The 22,850-nt window shown below is 46.4% G+C and overlaps 1 protein-coding gene across 2 annotated transcripts in view; it reads left to right on the top strand.

Moving 5' to 3' along the window:
* Window positions 1-22,850, top strand: part of TACC2 (transforming acidic coiled-coil containing protein 2) — a 226,755-nt gene that overhangs the window by 1,256 nt on the left and 202,649 nt on the right. Inside the window, exon 2 of one of the 2 annotated variants that reach the window (XM_063624980.1) lies at window positions 9,322-9,381. The exons of the other annotated variant lie outside the window; for it this stretch is intronic. Within the exon in view, the coding sequence (XP_063481050.1) occupies window positions 9,322-9,381 (60 nt within the window). The remainder of the gene's footprint in view (window positions 1-9,321; window positions 9,382-22,850) is intronic. 2 annotated transcript variants of the gene reach the window in all.

Raw genomic sequence — 22,850 nt, 5'->3', positions numbered from 1 at the left:
GACTGGACATGACCATGGAATACTATGCAGCCATAAAAAAGGATGAGTTCACGTCCTTTGTAGGGACAGGGATGAAGCTGGAAACCATCATTCTGAGCAAACTATTGCAAGGACAGAAAACCAGATACCACATGTTCTCACTCATAGGTGGGAATTGAACAATGAGAACACTTGGACACAGGGCGGGGAACATCACACACCGGGGCCTGTTGTGGGGTGGGGGGAGGGGGGAGGGATAGTATTAGGAGATATACCTAATGTTAAATGACGAGTTAATGGGTGCAGCAAAACAACATGGCACATGTATACGTATGTAACAAACTTGCACATTGTGCACATGCACCCTAGAACTTAAAGTATAATAAAAAAAAAAAAGGAAATCCTGAGGGGAAAAAAAAAGACTGGGTGTGAGACAACAGGGAGAGGCAAGTGCTGTGGCAAACAGGGAGTTCTTGTCCTCCTCTCTAAAGAGGGCAGCCGCCATCAGCTCCAGTGGGTGATTGCCTTGTGGGAAGATGGGCCCAATGTTCTGAGTTCAAAGAACTCGGAAACCCATATTTTTCTATGAAATGTTAAGTTTTTTAATTAAACTTATTATTTTGAGATATTAGTAGATTCACACGCAACTTAAAGAAACAATGCAGAGAGCCCAAGTACGGCGGCTCACACCTCTAATCCCAGCACTTTGGGAGGCCAAGGCAGCAGGATAGCTTCAGTCCTGGAGTTGAAGATTAGCCTGGGCAACATAGGGAGACCCTGTCTCTACCAAGGAAAAAAATTAGCTGGGTGTGGTTGTGCACACCTGTAGCCCTCACTACTCAGGATGCTGAGGTGGGAGGATTGCTTAAGCCTGGGAGGTCAAGGCTGCAGTGAGCCATGTTCGCACTACTACACTCTAGCCTGGGCAACAGAGCAAGACTCTGTCTCAAAAAGAAAGAAAAAATACAGAGAGGTCCATGTACCATTACTCAATTTTCCTCAAGGTTAACATCTTGCCAAACTATAATGCAATATCACAACCTGGATACTGACATGGATACAGTCAAGATAACAGACCATGCCTGTCACCAGGGGATTCCTCTTGTTGCCCTTCTATGGCCATACCCACCTCTCTCTCCTCTCATCGCTAACCCCTGGCAACCACTATTCCTATTCCCTATTGTTCCCTATTTCTATAATTTTATCATTTCAAGAACGTTATATAAATGGAGTCACACAGTCAGTGATCTTTAAGGACTGGCTTTTTTTTTTCTCTCAGCATAAATCTCTTGAGATTTATCCAAGTACTGTGTGTATCAACAGTTCATTCCTTTTTATTGCTGAATAGTATTCCAGGAATAGGCGTACTGTACATTTTATTGAACCATTCATCTATTAAAGCTCATTTAGGTTGTTTCCAGTTTTTGTCGTTTACAGATAAAGCTGCTATGAACATGTGTGTGCAGCTGTTTTTTGAGAACACACGTTTTCGTTTCCCTAAGATAAACACGCCCAAGTGTGCAGTTGCTGGGTTGTATGATAGTTGCATGTTTAGTTTGATATGGAGCTGACAAACTTTTCTAGAGTTGCTAAGGCATTTTTCATTCCCACCAGCAACGTATGAGGGATCTGGTCTTTGGACCCTGGCTGTCATTTGGTGGTGTCACTTTTTGGTGTTGCTATTCTGATAGGTGTGTTGTGATATTTCCATGTGGTTTTAATTTATATTTTGATGCTGGATAAAGATGTTGAACACCTTTCATGTGCTTATCGGCCATCTACATATTCTCTTTGGTGAAAAATTGGTTTATGCCTTTTGCCCATTTTCTAACTAGATGATTATTATTAATATATATATTTTTTGAGACGGAGTCTCACACTGTCAGCTGGGCTGGAGTGCAATGACATGATCTTGGCTCACTGCAACCTCTGCCTCCCGGGTTCAAGCAATTCTCCTGCCTCAGCCTCCTGAGTAGCTGGGATTACAGGTGCGTGCCACCATGCCTGGCAAGTTTTTTTGTGTTTTTAGTAGAGACGGGGTTTTGCTATGTTGGGCAGGCTGGTCTTGAACTCCTGACCTTGTGATCCGCCCACCTCAGCCTCTCAAAGTGCTGAGATTACAGGCTTGAGCCACTGCACCCAGCCTATTATTTTTATTTATTTATTTATTTATTTATTTATTTATTTATTTATGTATTTATTTATTTATCTTTTGAGACGGAGTCTTGCTCTGTTGCCCAGGCTGGAGTGCAGTGGTGTGATCTCGGCTCACTGCAACCTCTGCCTCCCAGGTTCATGCCATTCTCCTGCCTCAGTCTCCCAAGTAGCTGGGAGCTATAGGAGCCCGCCACCATGTCCAGCTAATTTTTTTTTTCACATTTAGTAGAGATGGGGTTTCACTGTGTTAGCCAGGATGGTCTCAATCTCCTGACCTCGTGATCCACCCGCCTTGGCCACCCAAAGTGCTGGGATTGCAGGCGTGAGCCACTGCACCCCGGCCTATTATTATTATTTTTTAAAGAGTTTTCAGAGTTCTTTATATAGTTTAGATACTAATCCTTTGTCAGCTCATGGTTTGCAGATATTTTCTTCCATTCTGTAGCATGTCTTTTTGTCCTCTTAAGAGCATCTTTTACAGAGCAAAAGAGTATAATTTTGAGGCCGGGTGCGGTGGCTCACGCCTGTAATCCCAGCACTTTGGGAGGCCGAGGCGGGCGGATCATGAGGTCAGGAGATCGAGACCGTCCTGGCTAACACGGTGAAACCCCGTCTCTACTAAAAACACAAAAAAAAATTAGCCAGGCATGGTGGCGGGTGCCTGTCGTCCCAGCTACTCGGGAGGCTGAGGTAGGAGAATGGGGTGAACCCGGGAGGCGGAGCTTGCAGTGAGCCGAGATCATCCCACTGCACTCCAGCCTGGACGACAGAGCGAGACTCCATTTAAAAAAAAAGAGTATAATTGTGATGAGGTACAGTTGATCCGTTTTTGCTCTTAGGGGTGCTGCTTTTGGTATCAAATGTAAGAACTCTGCCTACACCAACATCCTGAAGATTTTCTGCTATTTTTTTTGGCTAAAAGTTTTGAAGTTTTACATTTTATATTTGAGTGCATGATTCGTTTTGAGTTAATTTTTGTGTAAGGTACACGATTTAGGTATTGCACATTTTCTGGGTTTGGACAAAGGAATAGTATCATGCAGGGTAGTTTCACTGCCCTAAAAATCCTTTGGGCTCTACCTACTCATCCCTCCCACACCCCTCAATCCCTGGCAACCACGAATCTTTTTACTGTCTGCAGAGTTTTTGCCTTTTCCAGAATGTCATATGGTTGGATCCTACAGTACGTAGCCTTTCACATTGGCTTCTTTCATTTAGTACTGTCCATTTAAGGTTCCTCCATGTTTTTTCGTTGCTTTGTCATTGCTTTTTAGCACTGAATAATTTTCCATTGCCTGAATGTACCAGTTTATCGATCTACTGAATAACATCTTGGTTGCTTCCAAGTTTTGGCGATTATAAATAAAACTACTACAAGCATCTGTGTGCCGGTTTTTGTGCAGACATTGTTTTCAGCTCCTCTTGGTAGACACCAACGAGCATGATTGCTGAATCATATAGGAGTATGTTTAGTTTTGTAAGAAACCACCAAACTGTCTTTCAAAGTGGCTGTACCATTTTGCATCCCTACCAGCTGTGAATGAGAGTTCCTGTTCCATATCCTCCCCAGCATTTGGTGTTGTCAGTATTCTGGATTTTGGGTCATTCTAATAGGCATATAGTGGTATCTTGTTGCTTTAATTTGCATTTCTCTGTTGACATAGGATGTGGAACATCTTTTCATATACTTACTTGCCATCTGTATATCTCATTTGGTGAGGTGTCTGTTCAGGTCTTTGGCCCATTTTAAAGTTAGGTTGTTTATTTTCTTATTGTTGAGTTTTACAAGTTTCTTGTATATTTTGGATAAAGTGTGCCTTTTGCAAATAATTTCTCTCTGCCTGTGGCTTGTCTTCTCATTCTCTTGAGGTTGAGATTCATTTTTTTTGTGTGTATTTTTTTTTAACCTGTGAATGTCCATCTTTCTAACAACATTTGTAAGTGTATTCTTCCTCCATTAAACTGTTTCTGCACCTTTGTCAAAAATCAGCTAGGCATATTTGTGTGGCTGTTTCTGGGTTTGCTATTCTTGTCCATTGATTGTTTTGATTACTGTGGCTGTATAATAAGGCTTGACATCAGTTACAGTGAGTCTTCTCATTTTATTCTTTTCCAAAATTGTTTTTGCTATTCTTGCATCTGTGATGTTCCCTATTAATATTAGAATAAATCTATCCATCTCTACAAAATACTTTCTGGGATTTTTTTTTTGACAAGAGTCTTGCTCTGTTGCCCAGGCTGGAGTGCAATGGAGTGATCTCGGCTCACTGCAACCTCCAGTTCCTGGGTTCAAGTGATTCTCCTGCCTCAGCCTCATGGGTAGCTGGGATTACAGGTGCATGCCACCACGCCCAGCTAATTTTTGTACTTTTAGTAGAGACAGGGTTTCACTATGTTGGCCAGGCTGGTCTCAAACTCCTGACCTCAGGTTATCAGCCTGCCTCGGCCTCCCAAAGTGTTGGGATTACAAGCGTGAGCTACCACACTAAGCCCATTTTATTTTTCATTATTATTTTTTGTAATCTTCAACATATAGATCCAGCATATATTTTATGATGTTTATACCTAAGTATTATATTTTCTTTGGAGTGACCGTAAATGGTGTTGTGTTTTTAATTTTGCTATTCATGTGTTCATTATTAATGTATTGATTTTTGCATGCTGATTTTGTATCCTGTGACCTTGCTGAACTCACTTATTAGTTCCAAGAAGTTTGTTTGTTTTTGTAGATTTCTTGGGATTTTCTATGTACGTAATCACGTTGTTTGCAAATAGGGGCAGTTTAATTAATTTATTTTTTTCCCATCCTGTATACCTTTCCTTCCTTCCTTCCTTCCTTCCTTCCTTCCTTCCTTCCTTCCTTCCTTCCTTCCTCCTTCCTTCCTTCCTCCTTCCTTCCTTCCTTCCCCTTCCCCTCTCCTCCCCTCCCCTCTCCTCCCCTCCCCTCTCCTCCCCTCCCCTCCCCTCTCCTCCCCTCCCCTCCCCTCTCCTCCCCTCCCTTTCCCTTCCCTTCCCTCCCCTTCCCTTCCCTTCTTTCTTCTTTATTACAGTGGCTAGGACTTTCAGTCCTGTGTTAAACAAGAGCAGTGAGAGGGGACATTTTTCCCTGGTTCCCAGTCTCAGGAGGAAAGCATTCAGTCTTTCACTGTTAAGTAAGATATTAGCTGTAATTTTGTTGTTAAACATAATGCTTGTAATCAAGTTGAGGAAGTTCTCTATTCCTAGTTTGCTGTGGGTTTTTATCATGAATGAGTGTTGGGTTTTGTCAGATGCTTTCTCTGCATCAATCGATGTAATTGTATGATCTTTCTTCTTTGGCCTGTTGATATATTGAACTACACTGATTGATTTTCAAATGTTGAAGCAGCCTGGTACAATTATTTTTACACATTGTTGGATTCAATTTGCTAACACTTTGTTGAAGACTTTTGTATCTGAATTCGTAAGAAATATTGCTCTGTAGTTTTCTTTTATGTCTGGTTTTTGTATCAGGGTAATAGTAGCCTCACAAAATGAGTTGGGAAGTGCTTGCTCCTGTTCTGTTTTGTAGAAGAGATTGTGTAAAGAAATCTTACATTTTAAAAAAATGTTGGCAACTAATTTCAGTTATTTTTAAGCACTCTGTGGGCCAAACAAATGTGCCTGCTGGCTAGGGCTGGCTTCGGGCATGCCTCCCAGTAATTTCCACTTAAAGGAATGTTCTGTCTTGAGTTTTAGAGTTGAGAAGGGCATAGCTATCGGGTGAGTGCCCTCAATGTGCACAGTACGGGCCACTAGGCATATTTTGGCCTTTAGTCCTGCTCATTAACAAACCAAGCAGCTCAGGTTCAACCCCTTCTTTGGGATCTTACAGATCCTTTTGGACCTCAAGCTCCCTGCAGGCCCCACTACTGGCTACAAACAAGATAGAGCAGTGGGCAGGGGGTGGGGCGGGGCGGGAGGTGTGTGATTTTGTGCTTCAGGGGACATTTAGCAATGTCTCAGGACAGTTTTTGTCACAACTCAGAGATGGGGCGCTACTGGCATCTGGTAGGTAGAGGTCAGTGTTGCTGCAGAGTATTCTACAATGCACAGAACAGTCCCGCACAATAAAGAATTATCAAGCACAAAATGTCAACAGCACTGAGGTTGGGAAACCCTAGAATACCCGCACAATAAAGAATTATCCAGCACAAAATGTCAACAGCACTGAGGTTGAGAAACCCTAGAATACAGGAACATTTGGCTTAACTGCTTTAACAGAACGCCTAGTGGAGGTGGGTAAACTTCTTCAACCTGAGATGAATTTCTACCCAAATATAGGCAACGTTGAAAATGGGTTACATTTTTCTCCCCGTTACTTTCACGAAACCCCACTGTCCAGAATTGAATGTACACTGTTTACTTAGGATAGACTCATAGAAATGGAATTGCAGTGTCAAACGAAGGGTTAGTACTTTCAAAAGGCTCTTGCTGTATACATTGTCAAAATGCCTACCAGAACAGTGATGTCAACTTCTCTCACCAGGGCATGAGAGCCTGTGTCACTGCATCCTTGCAGGTGATGGATGTTCTAATGCTACATATCTTTACTAGTTAGGAAGGTAAAAATGCTGGTGTGGGGGTTCAATACCTGCATCCCACTCCACCTGTTCCTCATTTCTCACCTCCTACCAGCTCCTGACTCCATCTCCCCTCCTCAGACTTCGTTCTCCTTGAGCGAGCAGATGTTTTTCTAGCTCTGCAAGTTTTCACTTCTCCAACCTCAGCCAGACATGACCCAGTCTAGCAGAGGTCTGGGTCATGTCTGGCTGAGGTTGGAGAAGTGGGGTTGCCTTTAGGATTCCAGGACCAGATGAGGTCTGCCTTTGGTAGAGAAACAAGTAGGAATGAAGCGTGGGTGTGTCTGGCTGCAGGACTCAGGGCTCTCCCAGGGAACTGGGGCTCCAGACCTATCTGTACCTGGTGACCCAGAGCCACCCCGAGTCTCTCCAACCCAAACTCAGCTTCTGCCCCCATAATGCTCATCCTCCTGTGATCCCCCTCTTGGGTACCATGATCTACCTGGCCATCCAAGACAGAAATCTGTGGGTCACCCCTGACTCCACCTATTTCCACCCCCCACATCTGATAAATCACGCTATGTTTAATTAATTAATTGATGAGTTGCCTGGCCATTTAGCCTTCCAAATTTCCAGCTAATTAGAACTTTTTTTAAGGTTGTAAGAGACAGAAGCCCATCTTCGGTGACCATAGCAGAGAAAGGGATCGTTGGCTTATAGAATTGAGAAGCCCACAGAGAGGGTCTGGCTGCAATAGTGGTGAGAAGCCCACGGAGAGGGTCTGGCTGCAATAGTGGCGAGTCCAGAGATTCAAAAGATGGCTCTGGGGATCCCTCTCACTGGATCGTGCTCTACTTTCCTCTGTGATTCCCTAGTGTCCAGGGAGGTGCCCCCAGCCTGGTGGAAAAGATGCCCTTGGTAGGTCCAGCCTTCCATGCTTCTTCCGACCAGTGGTCCAGCCTCCTTTTTTTTTTTTTTTGAGACGGAGTCTCGCTCTGTCGCCCAGGCTGGAGTGCAGTGGCGCAATCTTGGCCCACTGCAACCTCCGCCTCCTGGGTTCACGCCATTCTCCTGCCTCAGCCTCCCGAGTAGCTGGGACTACAGGTGCCCACCACTGCGCCCGACTAATTTTTTGCATTTTTAGTAGAGACGGGGTTTCACCGTGTTAGCCAGGATGGTCTCTATCTCCTGATCTCGTGATCCACTCGCCTTGGCCTCCCAAAGTGCTGAGATTACAGGCATGAGCCACCACGCCTGGCCCAGCCTCCTTTTTCTTTTTCGAGACAGAGTCTCACTCTGTCATCTAGGCTGGAGTGCAGTGGCACGATCTTGGTTCACTGCAACCTCCGCCTCCCAGGTTCAAGTGATTCTCCTACCTCAGCCTCCCAAGTAGCTGGGATTACAGGTGGGTGCCGCCACACCTGGCTAATTTTTGTATTTTTTTAGTAGAGATGCAGTTTCACTATGTTGGCCAAGCTGGTCTTGAATTCCTGACCTCAGGTGATCCTCATATCTCAGCCTCCCAAAGTGCTGGGATTACAGGCATGAGCCACCATGCCTGGCCTCAGCCTCCTGATCAGCCCCCATAAGGAATCTGAGCGACCCTGATCATGTCATGTGCCCTCTCTGAAGTCAATTGCTGTGCCCAGAATATGGGACACTCTGATAGCCCCGTGAGTCACGCACACGCCTCGACAGGGCCAAGATGGGCCCAGCTCTGTACCAGCCCCTTCAATATCACTTGGAGCAGTTTCTCAAAGGACGTAAAGGCAGCGCGTATCTATGACATGATCTTTTCTAACAGTTTTTCTGCCCCCCATCCCTGCTGTCACAACCCTACCCTCTCACACCTGGATCACTGTGAACACCTCCAAACTGCTATCTCTGCCCCAGCGGGCATACTCCCCATCGCAGCCAGGCCCCTAGCACCTCAGGAGACTCTTGACTGTGAGTGCACTTGGAGGTCCCTGAATCCTGCTTGCTAGGGAACATTTGGAAGGAAAGATGCAAGTCTGAAGAAACCTCCTGTTCACAGATTAAAGACTAGGCATTGAGGAGCAGCTGTGTCACTAGGGCAAAGGGTAAGGTACAGGCCTGCCCAGTCCTGGCCCTTGTGTACTTCATGCATCCTCGGGCTTCTGGTTCCTCCTCTCTCTCTCTGTTATCTCATTTCTGGGACACCATGGGCAGCGTGGGAGCATGCTTCATGGGTTTGACCTGGGAATAAAAACCATGGCCAGGCGCGGTGGCTCACGCCTGCAATCCCAGCACTTTGGGAGACCGAGGTGGGTGATCACCTGAGGTCAGGAGTTCGAAACCTTCCTGGCCAACGTGGTGAAACCCCATCTCTACTAAAAATACAAAAATTAGCTGGGCGTGGTGGCATGCACCTGTAATCCCAGCAACTTGGGAGGCTGAGATAGGAGAATCGCTTGAACCTGGCAGGCGCAGTTTGCAGTCAGCTGAGATTGCACCACTGCACTCCAGCCTGGGTGACACAGCAAGACTCTTTCTCAACAAAACAACAACAACAAAAACAACAACAACAACAACAAAAAAAAAACCCCACAAAAACAGCAAAGATTGTCCATCTGGTCCTGTTCTCTGCGACCTGTCCTAACGGTGAGATCCCTTTGCATTTCAGCAGGAGGACTCCGGCTTGCATAACGTCATCCTGTGGCCTCCAAACCCTGAGCCCCCACAGGTACTGGGAAATGTGCTGTTCTGCATGGCTTCCCTCTCAGCCCCTTCCTAACGTCTAGATGGTTACAAACATTTTGTGTGGCATGTGCATTTATATATTTAGGTTTTCTCCTCCTCCCTCTTCCATTGCTTCTTCCATCCACCCCAAATAAGTTGTAAAACACAGTCGAAATTGACAATTTATGTTTAGATTTTTTAGGATAGTATTTTAGTGTGCCTGTCCAAGAACTGGCTTGGTTGATACGTTCCGCGATGCTGAACAAGGCTTATGTTGCCAGCAGGAAGGAATGCAGATGCTGGGAGCAAATACTAACACCTCCAAACTCTTCTACTTTGATTTCCTTTGTCTGCAAGTGAAGCTGGGAATGGGGTGGTGACCCTACCTTTGCCGCCTGTGAGCAAAACTGATTTGTTGTAAAAGAAGATTAAATTCTAAATCAGCTGTCAGTGTCATGCAACAATGTGCTAGCTGAGTTCCGCTGCTGTGGCTCTGCCCAAAGGGTTTGCCATCCACTGGGGAAGAGGGTAAATAAGGAACTTTGCGTCACCTCACAGTGCTTTTTCCTGGAGAGGACGTTGAGGTTAGTGTGTATTTATGGGTGTGGTCAGGGTGAGGCTGTAAAACCCGTGGCTCCTCACTGGCCTGCTCTGAAGTCCCCTTCACACCTGGCCAGGCGTGGCAGTCATCCAGGTGAAGTGGTCTTTTTAAAAAGAGTGGGCCAAGTGCGGTGGCTTATACCTGTAATCCCAGCACTTTGGGAGGCTGAGGAGGGCAGATCACTTGAGGTCAGGAGTTCGAGACCAGCCTGACCAACATGGTAAAATCCCGTCTCTACTAAAAATACAAAAATTAGCCGGGTGTGGTGGGGCACACCTGTAATCCCAGCTACTCGGGAGGCTAAGCCTGGAGAATTGCTTGAATCCAGGAAGCAGAGGTTGCAGTGAGCCGAGATCATGCCACTGCACACTCCAGCTTGGGTGACAGAGTGAGACTGTCTCAAAAAAAAAAAAAAAAAAAAAAAAAAAGAGCTGTTCTCCCCTGGAGGATGGCTGTTAGGTGGGTGCACTTGATGCATTTGTTTCTCTGCATATCCCAACAAGGAGTGATGTTTAAGGTTGTGAAATAACCATTTGCATAGAGCATTGTGAAGCCTTTTCATACGTGTGAGTTCATCTGCTTCTCTTCATTATTCCATGAGCTGGGCTGATGACTCATGTTTTATAGACTCAGAAGGAGGCTCAGAAGGTTAATCATCCCAGGTCATTTGGGTGAGTGGAGGAGTGAGAACTAGAACCCTGGGTCACTAAGGCTGCTGGGCCAGTCATTTCCAAACTGGGTTCTGGGAAATCCTGGAGCCAACAGCAATGCTTCCTGGATCGGCCCAGAACAAAGAGGAAGTGGAGAGGGGAGAATCCAGTTCCCTGCACCCCGACCTTCCATCAGCGCAACTTACCCTATATGGCCTTATATTGCAAGATGGCTCTTAGAAGAAAATGTTTTGGGGCGGGGCGCAGTGGCTCACGCCTGTAATCTCAGCATTTTGGGAGGCCGAGGTGGGTGGATCACAGGGTCAGGAGTTCGAGACCAGCCTGACCAACATGGTGAAACCCCGTCTTTACTAAAAATACAAAAATTAGCCTGGCGTGGTGGCGCACGCTTGTAATCCCAGCTACACAGGAGGCTGAGGCAGGAGAATCGCTTGAACCTGGGAGGCAGAGGTTGCAGTGAGCCGAGATCACACCACTGTACTCCAGCCTGGGCAATAGAGCAAGCATCTCAAAAAAAAAAAAAAAGTTTTGGAATCAGAGTTGGAAAGAAACACTGATCTGGTGCACCTCCATTATTTTTCAGTTTTGTGCATGGTGGATCCGAGGGACAAGGCACTTGCTCACTGCCATAAATCAGTGGCAGGTTGGAGACAAGAAGCTGTCTTGGGGGATCCTCGTCCAGGCTCCTACGGGTGTCCCTGTCAGGGGAAGAGCACTTTGTCCAGCTCCATCTCACAGAGGCCTTCCATAGTGTTTTGCAGCAGAGCTCAAGAGCTCAGTCACAAGCTCCCACGTCGTGATGTGACGTGGATATGGTTTTTTATTGGCTTGGTGGACATTTGGGAAGCCCCTCCCTGCTGGGCATCTGGTACTTATTTAGGTGCTGTGATCTCTAGAGAAGCAAGACAAACAAGGGCCCTGCTCTCTGGAACTTACAGCCAATTGAGGAGTCAGATAAGTAAGTGAATAAACAGACATCAGTGAGTAAATACATTTGAATCTTTATTACATGTGTATTGTTTACCAGGCATTGCTCTAGTACTTGACAATCAGCAGTGAACAATTCAGCTGTGATCTGCTCGAATGAAGCTTCCTTATGAGGCACTAATAGGCAAAAAACACATCATAAAGTTTCCAATAGTAACCACAGTCGGGGGTGCTATTTATTTTATTATTATTATTATTATTTTTTTTTTTTTGAGACAGAGTCTCGCTCTGTCACCCAGGCTGGAGTTCAGTGGCGCGATCTCGGCTCACTGCAAGCTCCGCCTCCCGGGTTCACACCATTCTCCTGCCTCAGCCTCTCGAATAGCTAGGACTATAGGCGCCCACCACCACACCTGGCTCATTTTTTATATTTTTAGTAGAGACGGGGTTTCACTGTGTTAGCCAGGATGGTCTCGATCTCCTGACCTCGTGATCCACCAGCCTCGGCCTCCCAAAGTGCTGGGATTACAGGCGTGAGCCACCACGCCCGCCTTATTTTTTTATTATTGCGGTAAAATATATATAACATAAGACTTACCATTGTAACCATTTCTAAGTGGACAGTTCACTGGAATTAAGTGCATTGCAGTGCAACCATCACCGCCATCCGTCTCCAGAACTTTTTCATCTTCTCAAACTGAAACTCTGTGCCCACATTCTCCCTCTCCCCAACCCTTGAGAACCTTTCTTTCCTTCTCTCCTTCCTTTCCTCCTTCCCTCCTTCCTTCCTTCTGACTGGGTCTTATTCTGTCACCGAGGATGGAGTGCAGTAGTGTAATCATAGTTCACTACAACCTCGAATTCCTGGGCTCAATCAGTCCTCCCTCCTCAGCCTCCCTAGTAGCTAGGATTATAGACATGTGCTACTGCAGCTGGCTGCTTTGTCTCTGTGAATTAAACTACCGTAGGTATCTCATATAAGTGGAATCATATAGTATTTGTATGTGTTTATGATTTCATTTTTGTGACTGGCTTATTTCACTAAAGCATAATGTCCTCAAGGCTCACCCATGTTGCTGCATGTTGGAATTTCCTTTCTCTATAAGGCCGAATGATATTCCATTGCATGTATAGACCACATTCTTTTTTTTTTTTTTTTTTTTGAGACGGAGTCTCACTCTGTCACTCAGGCTGGAGTGCAGTGGCTCGATCTTGGCTCACTGCAAGCTCTGCCTCCTGGGTTCACGCCATTCTCCTGCCTCAGCCTCCTGAGTAGCTGGGACTACAGGCGCCCACCACCAAGCCCGGCTAATTTTTTGTATTTTTTAGTAGAGACGGGGTTTCACCGTGTTAGCCAGGATGGTCTCGATCTCCTGACCTGGTGATCCGCCTGCCTTGCCCTCCCAAAGTGCTGGGATGACAGGCGTGAGCCACTGTGCCCGGCATTCCATCATTCTTTTTTTTTTTTTTTTTTTGAGACAGAGTCTCACTCTGTCACCCAGGCTGGAGTGCAGTGGCCGAGATCTCGGCTCATTGCAACCTCCACCTCTCAAGTTCAAGTGATTCTCATGCCTCAGCCTCCCGAGTAGCTGGGATTACAGGCGTGCACCATCACATCTGGCTAATTTTTGTATTTTTAGTAGATGGACAGTTGGGTTGCTTCCACCTTTTGACTATTGTGAATAATGCTGTGATGAATATGGGTGTCCACGTAAGTATCTGAACATCTGCTTTCTATTCTTTTGGGTATATACCTAGAAGTGGAATTGCTAGATCATACGATAATTCTATGTTTAAGTTTTTGAGGAACCACTAAACTTTTCCACAGCAGCTGCACCATTTTACATTTCCACTAGCAATGTACGAATGTTCCAATTTCTCTACATCCTCACCAACACTTGTTACTTTGTTTTTTTTTTTTTTTGAGACGGAGTCTTGCTCTGTCGCCCAGACTGGAGTGCAGTGGCGCAATCTCGGCTCACTGCAAGCTCTGCCACCCGGGTTCACGCCATTCTCCTGCCTCAGCCTCTCCGAGTAGCTGGGACTACAGGCGCCCGCCACCACGCCCAGCTAATTTTTTGTATTTTTAGTAGAGATGGGGTTTCACTGTGGTCTCGATCTCCTGACCTCCTGATCCGCCCGCCTCGGCCTCCCAAAGTGCTGGAATTACAAGCGTGAGCCACCGCGTCCGGCCCTCTTGTTTTTTTTTTTTTTTTTTTTGGTTTGTTTGTTTGTTTTTTAAATTACAGTCATGCTTGTGGGTGTGAAGTAGTGTCATTGTGGTTGGGGCTATTTTTGATGAAGTGCAGGGGACAGCTCTCTGTAGAGACCTGGTGTAATGACGAGACAGCCACATAAGGTTCTAGAAAAGGAACATTCTGGAATAAGGTAACAGGTGTGTATGGTATAGGAATAGTGTAACAGGTATGGGAGGAATGAGCTTGCTGTACTTTAAGATCAGCAAAGAAGGCCAGTGTGGCTGGAGAAAAGTGGATGAGGCAAATTATGGTGAGCTGTGCAGCCAGAGAGGTGGGTGAGAGCTCAGTTTTGTAGGTCCCAACCAGCCCTGGTAAGCAGTCTGGCTTTCTTCTACCTGTGGTACAAAGCCATGGTGATAAAAGAGCATTTCACTGGGATTTGAGCCTGTGTGCTCACTCACCATGGGGGTGAGACCCAGCAGTCAGGGCTCCCTAAGGAGGAAGCAGAGCGGCTGACGGTGAACTTGTGCCCAGCTCTATCTGGGCTCAGTGGACTTGAGACTCAGCACTCAGCCAGACTGAGCTCCCCATAACCGGCCAATTGGAAACTGACAAGCGAAGGACTGGTTAAAACCAACCAACCACATTTCCTTGTAAAACTCCCTGGCTTTTGCTTTGTTGAGTCCCCGTGGCTTGTTCAGGGAGGTGGTCTTTGAGCCTTTGCAGGGGCTGCAGTCCCTCACGTATACCCATCCATGTGAGTAAATCTCCTCTGCTTCATGCTCAGGGTCTTGGGTTATTCTTTGCATCTCGACCGTCACGGTGCCTGAGTCTTTCTCTTATACACAACGGTCAAGGGGCTGAACGCCTCAGCTGTGTTTGGCTCATTATTCTGGATGGGGCTGAGGTCCTGGGATAATAGAGAGCAAGAAGCCCGGGAGGCCAGAGGCTCCCAGGTGAGGCTTTTTGTTGGTTTTTGTTTGTTTGTTTGTTTTTGTCGGAGATACCTCAGAGAGTAAAAGGAGTGCGGTCAGTAGCATCGTAACCAAACCAAAGCTTCAGTCACTCACACTTGTACAGTCCAATTAACAAGAGCTGCAGGAGTTTGAGACTAGCCTGTGCAACATGGGGAGACCCCCGTCTCTACTAAAAATGCAAAAAATTAGCAGGGTGTGGTGGTGTGCACCTGTGGTCCCAGCTATTCGGGAGGCTGAGGTGGGAGGATCACTTAAGCCCTAGGGGCAGAGGGGGCAGAGGTTGCAGTGAGCCAAGATGGCGCCACTGCACTCCAGCCTGGGTGACAAGAGTGAGACCTTGTCTCAAAAAACAAATAAACAAACACACAAACCAAAAAACAAGAGTGAGGGCTGACATGAAAAAAGTGACTTTTTATTCTAAAGCTTAGCTTAGGGGGAAAAGTACAGGCTTCTGATTTTAAGGGCACTGCTTTGCTTTTGGGGCAGAAAGCAGGGACTTTTAAAGGGGGGACTTTGCATGTACAGCAGGCGGGGAGGGAGGGAGCGAGTAGGTGGGGGGGACCACAGGACTCACTTCAGTGCCTTATCCACCAGGTGGTCCAGCTGGCACAAAACTAGGTTCTAAGGTGGTCGTTGTCTTGAGATGTTGACCAGGTGGGAAAGAGTTCTGTCGTGGGCGTACTTGAGGTTGGAAATTGACAGTTGTCTCTTGAGGCAATCTCCTGGTGGGAGAGCTTTCTGGCTCTGGAGCTTCTAAGTGAGCACATAGTCAGATAAGCTTCACCTATCGGGAGTGTCTGGTGAAGGGAAGGTCAAGGTTATAAGGTTATAATTGCATTTCTAAAGAGCTAAGTAGGAAGTGAGGAACATGAGAAAAGAAGGAGAGAGAAAAGAAAAAAAATAATTAAAACCATTTTCTTTCGCTTAGAAAAATGAGATACTGAGTTACAGCATCATAGCATTAAAGGGACATTGAGTTTTGCAGGTGGGGGAAGTGAAATGGCTTAGAAAGAACATTAGAGGGGGCACAAGGTTCCTGACTCTATTTTGTGTTTTTTGCTTTTTTTCTGTTTTGTTCTGATATGGAATCTCACTCTGTCAGCCAGGCTGGAGTGCAGTGGCACAATCTTGGCTCACTGTAACCTCTGCCTCCTGGGTTCAAGTGATTCTCCTGCCTCAGCCTCCGGAGTAGCTGGGATTACAGGCACGTGCCACCACGCCTGGCTAATTTTTGTGTTTTTAGTAGAGATGGGGCTTTACCATGTTGGCCATCCTGGTCTCGAACTCCTGACCTGAGGTGATCCGCTCACCTTGGCCTCCCAAAGTACTGGGATTACAGGTGTGGGCCACTGTGCTGGCCTCCTGACTCTATTTTGAAGCCATGATCTTCTGGGCTTGTGGAAGGAAAATCAGCCTCCCCTTGAGAGGGTCGGAACCTGGTAGGTTCTCAGAGGGCAGCTGGCGTGGGTAAGGTGGGAAGGTTAAGGGTCTGTTCCGTGATAATCCTGGGATATGAGGGTTCAGGCTGCTGATCTGAGTGCAGAAAAAGGCGTGGGAATTGGAAGGTGGGAGTGGAGAGAAGGTCAGATGAGGCAGCAGCGTCTAGGGCGGCCTGAGATGTGGGGTTGGAGGACAACAAGTGCCTGGGAGGACTGGGCCTTCAGGCAGACGAGGGAGGCAGGGAGGTAAGCACAACAGGACCTCCCCTCGGAGCCTCTAGGCAGTGAGCCGGCAGTTTATTTCCACAGTATTTGCTTTTGACACTTTTTGAAAACAATTGTTGCATTAATTACAAACTGATTTATCTTATTCAAGAAGTCAATTTTAATAACATCACAATAGTCCTACCTTCCTATCCTGCTGACCAGTCACAGTGATTTCTTGTTTCATCAGCACAAATGCTATTGAAACTCTGAATTTTAGTGGTAGCCTTGGGTTCTGTTCTCTGTTGCTGAGGGAAGAGAAGCCATCGACAGAGGAAAATTCCCACACTCAGCCTGAAACCTCTTCTATCTGCTAATTGGAGGTTCCTCTTACTGGGCTGGGGCCATAGAGCCTCAGCCCGGCCCCGTTGTGGGTGCCTTTTGCAGCAAGCTGAGTCCTAGTTGTTACCCTTGCTCCTTCCTTTGGGAATGGACTCACTTAGGCCTCCTGGGAGGCTGTTCTCAGGGGGCTCTAAGCAGCCTCGGTTACTAAAGTATACTTGCACAAGTGATGTATTGCACCACCTGATGGTTGGAAATGAAGAGAAATGTATAACCAAGGCTCTAAAGGGTGACTTGTTTGGGCAGTGGGAGGACACGGTCCAATGGGAAGTTGGGAGACTGTCTAACACCCAGCCAAGGGGGGCATCACCTGTCACCGGCAGTGTCAGGGTCCTGGCTTATGCGTGTCCCTCTCTGGGAAAGAGGTGGTGGTGACGCTGTGATGAGAGCTGTCTCCACTTGACAGCCCTTCCGGGGGTTTCATGCATCATGACTTGTTTAGAAAGCTCTATGGTGAAATAAGGGATATGCCAGCCCACGGCCCCAAATCCTGAAGGTGGGCTTCACAGTTGTTCAGTTCTGGAGAGCCCTACAGGGGACATCCTAGCTCCAAGCTCCAAGCATGTGGATTTCAGAAGGGAAGGGAACCCTAACCCCTGCATTACCACTTTCTGGAGTTCCCCTTGGCCATGGGGCTGTCATGATTCCCATTTATAGCTCTGACCGTGTGGGGAGGAAGAAAAGACATTCAATCCTATTGTTTTAATGATCTGACTTAAGATCATGTCATCATTCAGTCACTCCATTCTAACACTTCTATTGTCTGGGTGTTTTTGTAACAAGTCACAAAAAACATAATTTTCAACTCCAGAAACTGTGATCAATGCTATGAAGCAAGAAGACAGGTGCACAGACCCCAGACCTAGCCTGGGTGTCAAGGAAGGCGCTCCTGGGGAGCTGATGTTTGAGCTCAGAGCTGCAAATGAGCAGGAGGTAGGCGACATTAGAAGGACCCAGAGCCAGCTCAGCAGGCACACCTCCCCCAGCTTGGGCAGGTCTCCCCGGGTCGGGTCCCTGCTCTGTGTACAAGACGTGGTCTGAATGAGGTTTGCTCCTGGAGGAGACCTCAGCACTGTGGACATCTGAGGAACAGGGGACCGGGAGGACAGGAGAATCTGCGTATGCGAGCCATCCCCAGGGTCTGGTCAAGAAAGGCTTAGGTTGTCTGTTGCTCAGGCCCTGTGTGGTTATTGTTACTTTGCTTGACAGATGAAAGTGCCATATATATGTGCACATCTTGTTTAAAGCTATGCTTGGTGCTCTAAGGTTAACCTGAAGGTCCCTTCTTTAGCTCTTGAGGAACTCAAGGAACTCAGCATTACAGCAACACTCAGCCAGTGCAGGACAGGCAGCTTTTCCCAATATTCCACAGGCTGCAGGTGGGCATCTGGGCTGCTTTAACTGTGTTTAATGTGAAAGAAGTTGAGCAAAGAGCAAATTAAGCAACACGAATTAATTCAATCTTGATGACAGCAGAGAGTTTCCTTTCTTCTTCTTTTTTTTTTTTTTTTCTTGTAATGAGACAGCGTCCTGCTTTGTTACCCAGGCTGGAGTGCAACGGCGCGAACTCGGCTCACTGCAACCTCCGCCTCCTGGGTTCAAGCAGTTCTCCTGTTTCAGCGTCCTGAGTAGCTGGGATTACAGGTGCACGCCGCCACTCCTGGCTAACTTTTTGTATTTTAGTGGAGACAGGGTTTCACCGTGTTGCCCAGGCCAGTCTCGAACTCCTGAGCTCAGGCGACCCACCCACCTTGGCCTCCCAAAGTGCTAGGATTACAGGTGTGAGCCACAGCACCCGGCCTTGACAGCACAGAGTTTCTTTACTGTCACCTGTCTGCTCCCACAGCCCCTGCTGTGGGGTTCCCCCAGCCCAGAGGATGGGTGCTAGTTTTCACTGGCACGATTACTCAAGTATGTGAACGGCACGGCTCCAGGTTTTGGCCAGATGCATCTTCTGAATAAAGTGTAAAATGTTAACTTTGGGAGGAGCTGTTCTTTTATTTTATTTATTTTTTCTCTTTTTTTTTGAGACAGAGTCTCGCTCTGTCACCTAGGCTGGAGTGCAGTGGCGTGATCTCGGCTCACTGCAAGCTCTGCCTCCCAGGTTCACTCCATTCTCCAGCCTCAGCCTCCCGAGTAGCTGGGACTACAGGCACCCGCCACCACGCCCACCTAATTTTTTGTATTTTTAGTAGAGATGGAGTTTCACCGTGTTAGCCAGGATGGTCTTGATCTCCTGACCTCGTGATCTGCCTGTTTCAGCCTCCCAAAGTGCTGGGATTACAGGCGTGAGCCACCACACCCAGCCTTTTTTTCTTCTTTTTGAGACAGTCTCACTCTGTCGCCCAGGCTGGAGTTCAGTGACACAGTCTCAGCTCACTGCAACCTCTGCCTCCAGGTTCAAGCGATTCTCCTGCCTCAGCCTCCCAAGTAGCTGGGATTACAGGTCCCTGCCACCATGCCCAGCTAATTTTTGTATTTTTAGTAGAGATGGGGTTTCACCATGTTGGCCAGGCTGGTCTCAAACTCCTGACCTCAAGTGATCCACCTGCCTCAGCCTCCCAAAGTGCTGGAATTACATGCTTGAGCCATTGCACCCAGCCTGAACTTCTGATTAACTGCTTTTGCTCTAAGCTGAGATAGCCACCGGGGCTCTTCATTAATGAGTTTTGAAACTGTTTCTTCTTTATACAATAACAACCAGCATGTACAATGTCTACGTGGTCTAGCCTTGTCCTTTATTTAACCTTCAGAACAACCCAGCAGCTATGACCCCCATTCTACAGATATGGTACTGGAGGTGTAGAACCGAGAGACTTACAGCTAAATAAGCAGTGAAGCTTGGGTTTCAGAACAATTGGGCACAGCTTCCTGCCTGCTCATTCTTAAACGATGCTGCTGTAGCATGAAAATGAGTGGATACAGGGATTCTAGAGGGGCAAAAGAAATAAAGTTTATGTCTGCACTTTAAGTATAATCAAATAAACATCACAGCATGATATAGGCCATCCTGACATGCCCAGCTCTTTGAATAAAGAGACTCTCCCTTTTATTTGTACAGTTGTTGTTTACAAGGCATTCCTGTCACCCACTGAGGTAGGGAAGGGCAGAGATTGTGGTCCCCAGTTTATTGACGGAGAGATAGAGGCTTGGAGAGAGGAACTGATCTGACCAAGGGCACATGGATTTGGGTTTTCTGACCTCGTCCAATTCTCTTTAAATCATATTGTTTCTAAAATATTAAATACATGCAGGTCATCAATATTGTGTATGTTTTTGAAGCCTTTAGTCTGCCCTCTACAGACTAAAGACATCAGAACTTGTCACCTCTTACATCTTTGAGGTTCCTGAGTCCTTTTAGGGTAATGGCCACCACTTGTGACCCAAATGCTTCTGAGGAAGGGAAGGCAGATATCGTTTACTAAATATCACTCATTCATTCACTAAATTCAAAATTCCATGAGGGTAGTAGGAACCATGTCTCTCTTTTTTATAATTAATCTCTTTCTTTCTTTCTTTCTTTCTTTCTTTCTTTCTTTCTTTCTTTCTTTCTTTCTTTCTTCTTTCTTTCTTTCTTTCTTTCTTTCTTTCTTTCTTTCTTTCTTTCTTTCTTCTTTGTTTGTTTGTTTGTTTTTCTTTCTCTCTCTTTCTCTTTTTCTCTCTTTGACAGAGTCTCACTCTGTTGCCCAGACTGGAGTGCAGTGCACAATCTTGACTTACTGCAACCTCTGCCTCCCAGCTTCAAGTGATTCTTGTGTTTCAGCCTCCTGAGTAGCTGGGACTACAGGTGCCCACCACCACACCTGGCTAATTTTTGTACTTTTAGTAGAGATGAGGTTTCGCCATATTGGCCAGGCTGGGTTCAAACTCCTGACCTCAAGTGATCTGCCCGCCTCAGCCTCCCAAAATGCTGGGATTACAGGCATGAGCCACCGTGCCTGGCCAAATTTTACTTTAGAGTATTTTCAGATTTACAGAAAAGTTGCAAAGATTGTACGGAGAACTCCCATATAGATACTTCCCCAGCTTCTCCTAAAGTTAACATTTTACACCATGGCTGTTTTAGTCATCAGTGTCTAACCAGAACCTAGACTCAGCCCTTACTATTCATGAGGCATAATCATCAAAACACACGTCAAACTCTATTCTGTTATTTTCTATCTTTTAAAGGAAGAGTGAGGACTCAAACCCAGCTCTCTCAGACTTCGAAGCTTATTCATTTCTTCTGCTCTATCGTGCTGTAACACATCAGAAAACATTCCTTTTGTGGAAAGCTGAAATCCCACCCTGGCAGCCTTTCGCTCGTTGGCCTGACAGAGTGCCTGCTAGGTTAGGCTGAGGTGTCCTCTGCAACCTGTATTCGTCAATCTTTTGTACCCCCTTGGAGGGGAAGAAACATTTGGGATGGTCTAGCAGAACTGGTGTGAGCATTTGCCTTCCCTTGACAGGGAAGATGGGCAGCCGGCTGGCTCTAGCACAGAGCATGTGTTCATCCTCCATATTTGGCCAGCCTGGCAGTTGTTTCTGAAATCCGATTCCTAATGCCATGGGGATGACCTTTGGTCTACTTCCCAGCATTCACCTGCAGTCAAGCTGCTCCCAAGGAGCTCGTTCAAAGAGGGGGCGACTTGGGCAGACACTCTGGTCATGATCTAACCATGTTAATTAAGCATGGTTTAATTAACTCTATTGGCATGACCGGTAAGCAGTGGTCTAGAGTGATGGAGCATTTAAGAGGTAAGTGGAATTTTTTTTTTGATGGTGAAATGCTTTAGCTCTTTACAAAGTATATTTTTTAGGACTGGAAAATTGCTGTAACTGTTTAAAGATTGCTTTAAAATAGACTCCAGGCTCTGGAGTGTTCCAGAGCCAACGAAAGACTGTTTGTTTACTCAAGCAATGGCAGCAAAGGAAAGATTTGAAGAAGCAACTGGGCGAGTCCACGTGTCCTGTAAGGCTTGCCAATTGTTTTTCCAGCCTGCGATTTGGAAGTGTAAAGGGTAACTTTAGAAATGCATGCTGTTTTGCAGTGACGCCTGCTGACACACAGGTCCTTTGGAATCCAGTAAGCAGTAGAGCTTAAGACTATCTCTAAGACAGGGAACAGGAAGGGGGATTCAAAAGCACTAGGAAATGTGGCAAAAGCGAGAGCTCCCAGGGCTGACGGTATGTCCTTCGATTTGCAGACATGGCCACCAGACTAAATAAGAATAATCTATTTTTCATACATTCAACAAATATTTATGGACTGTCTCTTCTGTGCCAGGTGCTATTCTGGGCATCAAATCTAGGCTCCTATACCACATTATTCTCAAATGTCCAGTTCCTTGGAGCATGGCAGCAAAATGGCAGAGACCATAAAGCAACGAATTCCACTGTATGGCGAAGCAGCATAAGGCAGGGACAAGAGCACAGACTCTGGAGCCAAACCATCCTGGTCCAAATCCTGGCTCTACCACTTCCAAGCTGTGTGACCTTGGGCAAGTGGCTTAACCTCTCTGTGCCCAGTATTCTTAGCTATAACATCGGGCTCTAAGGATTGAATGAGTTTAAATATGTAGAGCACTTAAAAGACCAGTACTTGGCACATAGAAAGTGTTCATAATAATTAGGTTGCTGTTGTTGTAGCAGAAAGAGTGCTATGTAGATGCTGGGTGTCAGTATTCTTGTGGAAAGAGCATTGGACTTCAAGGTGGGAGACTTGCAGAGGGCAGAAGGCAAGCCTCTCTGTTTCTTATCTGGAAAATAGAAAACATGATTTTACCTGCCCGGTATAGCTCACGGGGATTTTATAACAATCAGATGGATGTCAAAGAGTTTTGAAAAGTGCAGTGTGCCATTCACACAGATAGTTTTGTTGCTTTTAACTCCATTCAGATATGTTTCTGTTGGGGAGAACTAGTATCATTCTTGCAGATTAGCTTTCTATTAGAAAAAGAAGTGGGCCAGGCACCGTGGCTCACACCTGTAATCCTGGCACTTTGGGAGGCCGAGGTGCGTGGATCACGAGGTCAGGAGATCGAGACCAGCCAGGCCAACATGGTGAGACCCCCA

The sequence above is a fragment of the Symphalangus syndactylus genome, chromosome 2 (assembly GCF_028878055.3).
Source record: "Symphalangus syndactylus isolate Jambi chromosome 2, NHGRI_mSymSyn1-v2.1_pri, whole genome shotgun sequence".
NCBI lineage: Eukaryota > Metazoa > Chordata > Mammalia > Primates > Hylobatidae > Symphalangus > Symphalangus syndactylus.
The sequence above is the reverse complement of the archived record's forward strand: the minus strand, read 5'-3'. Positions and strand labels throughout refer to the sequence as shown.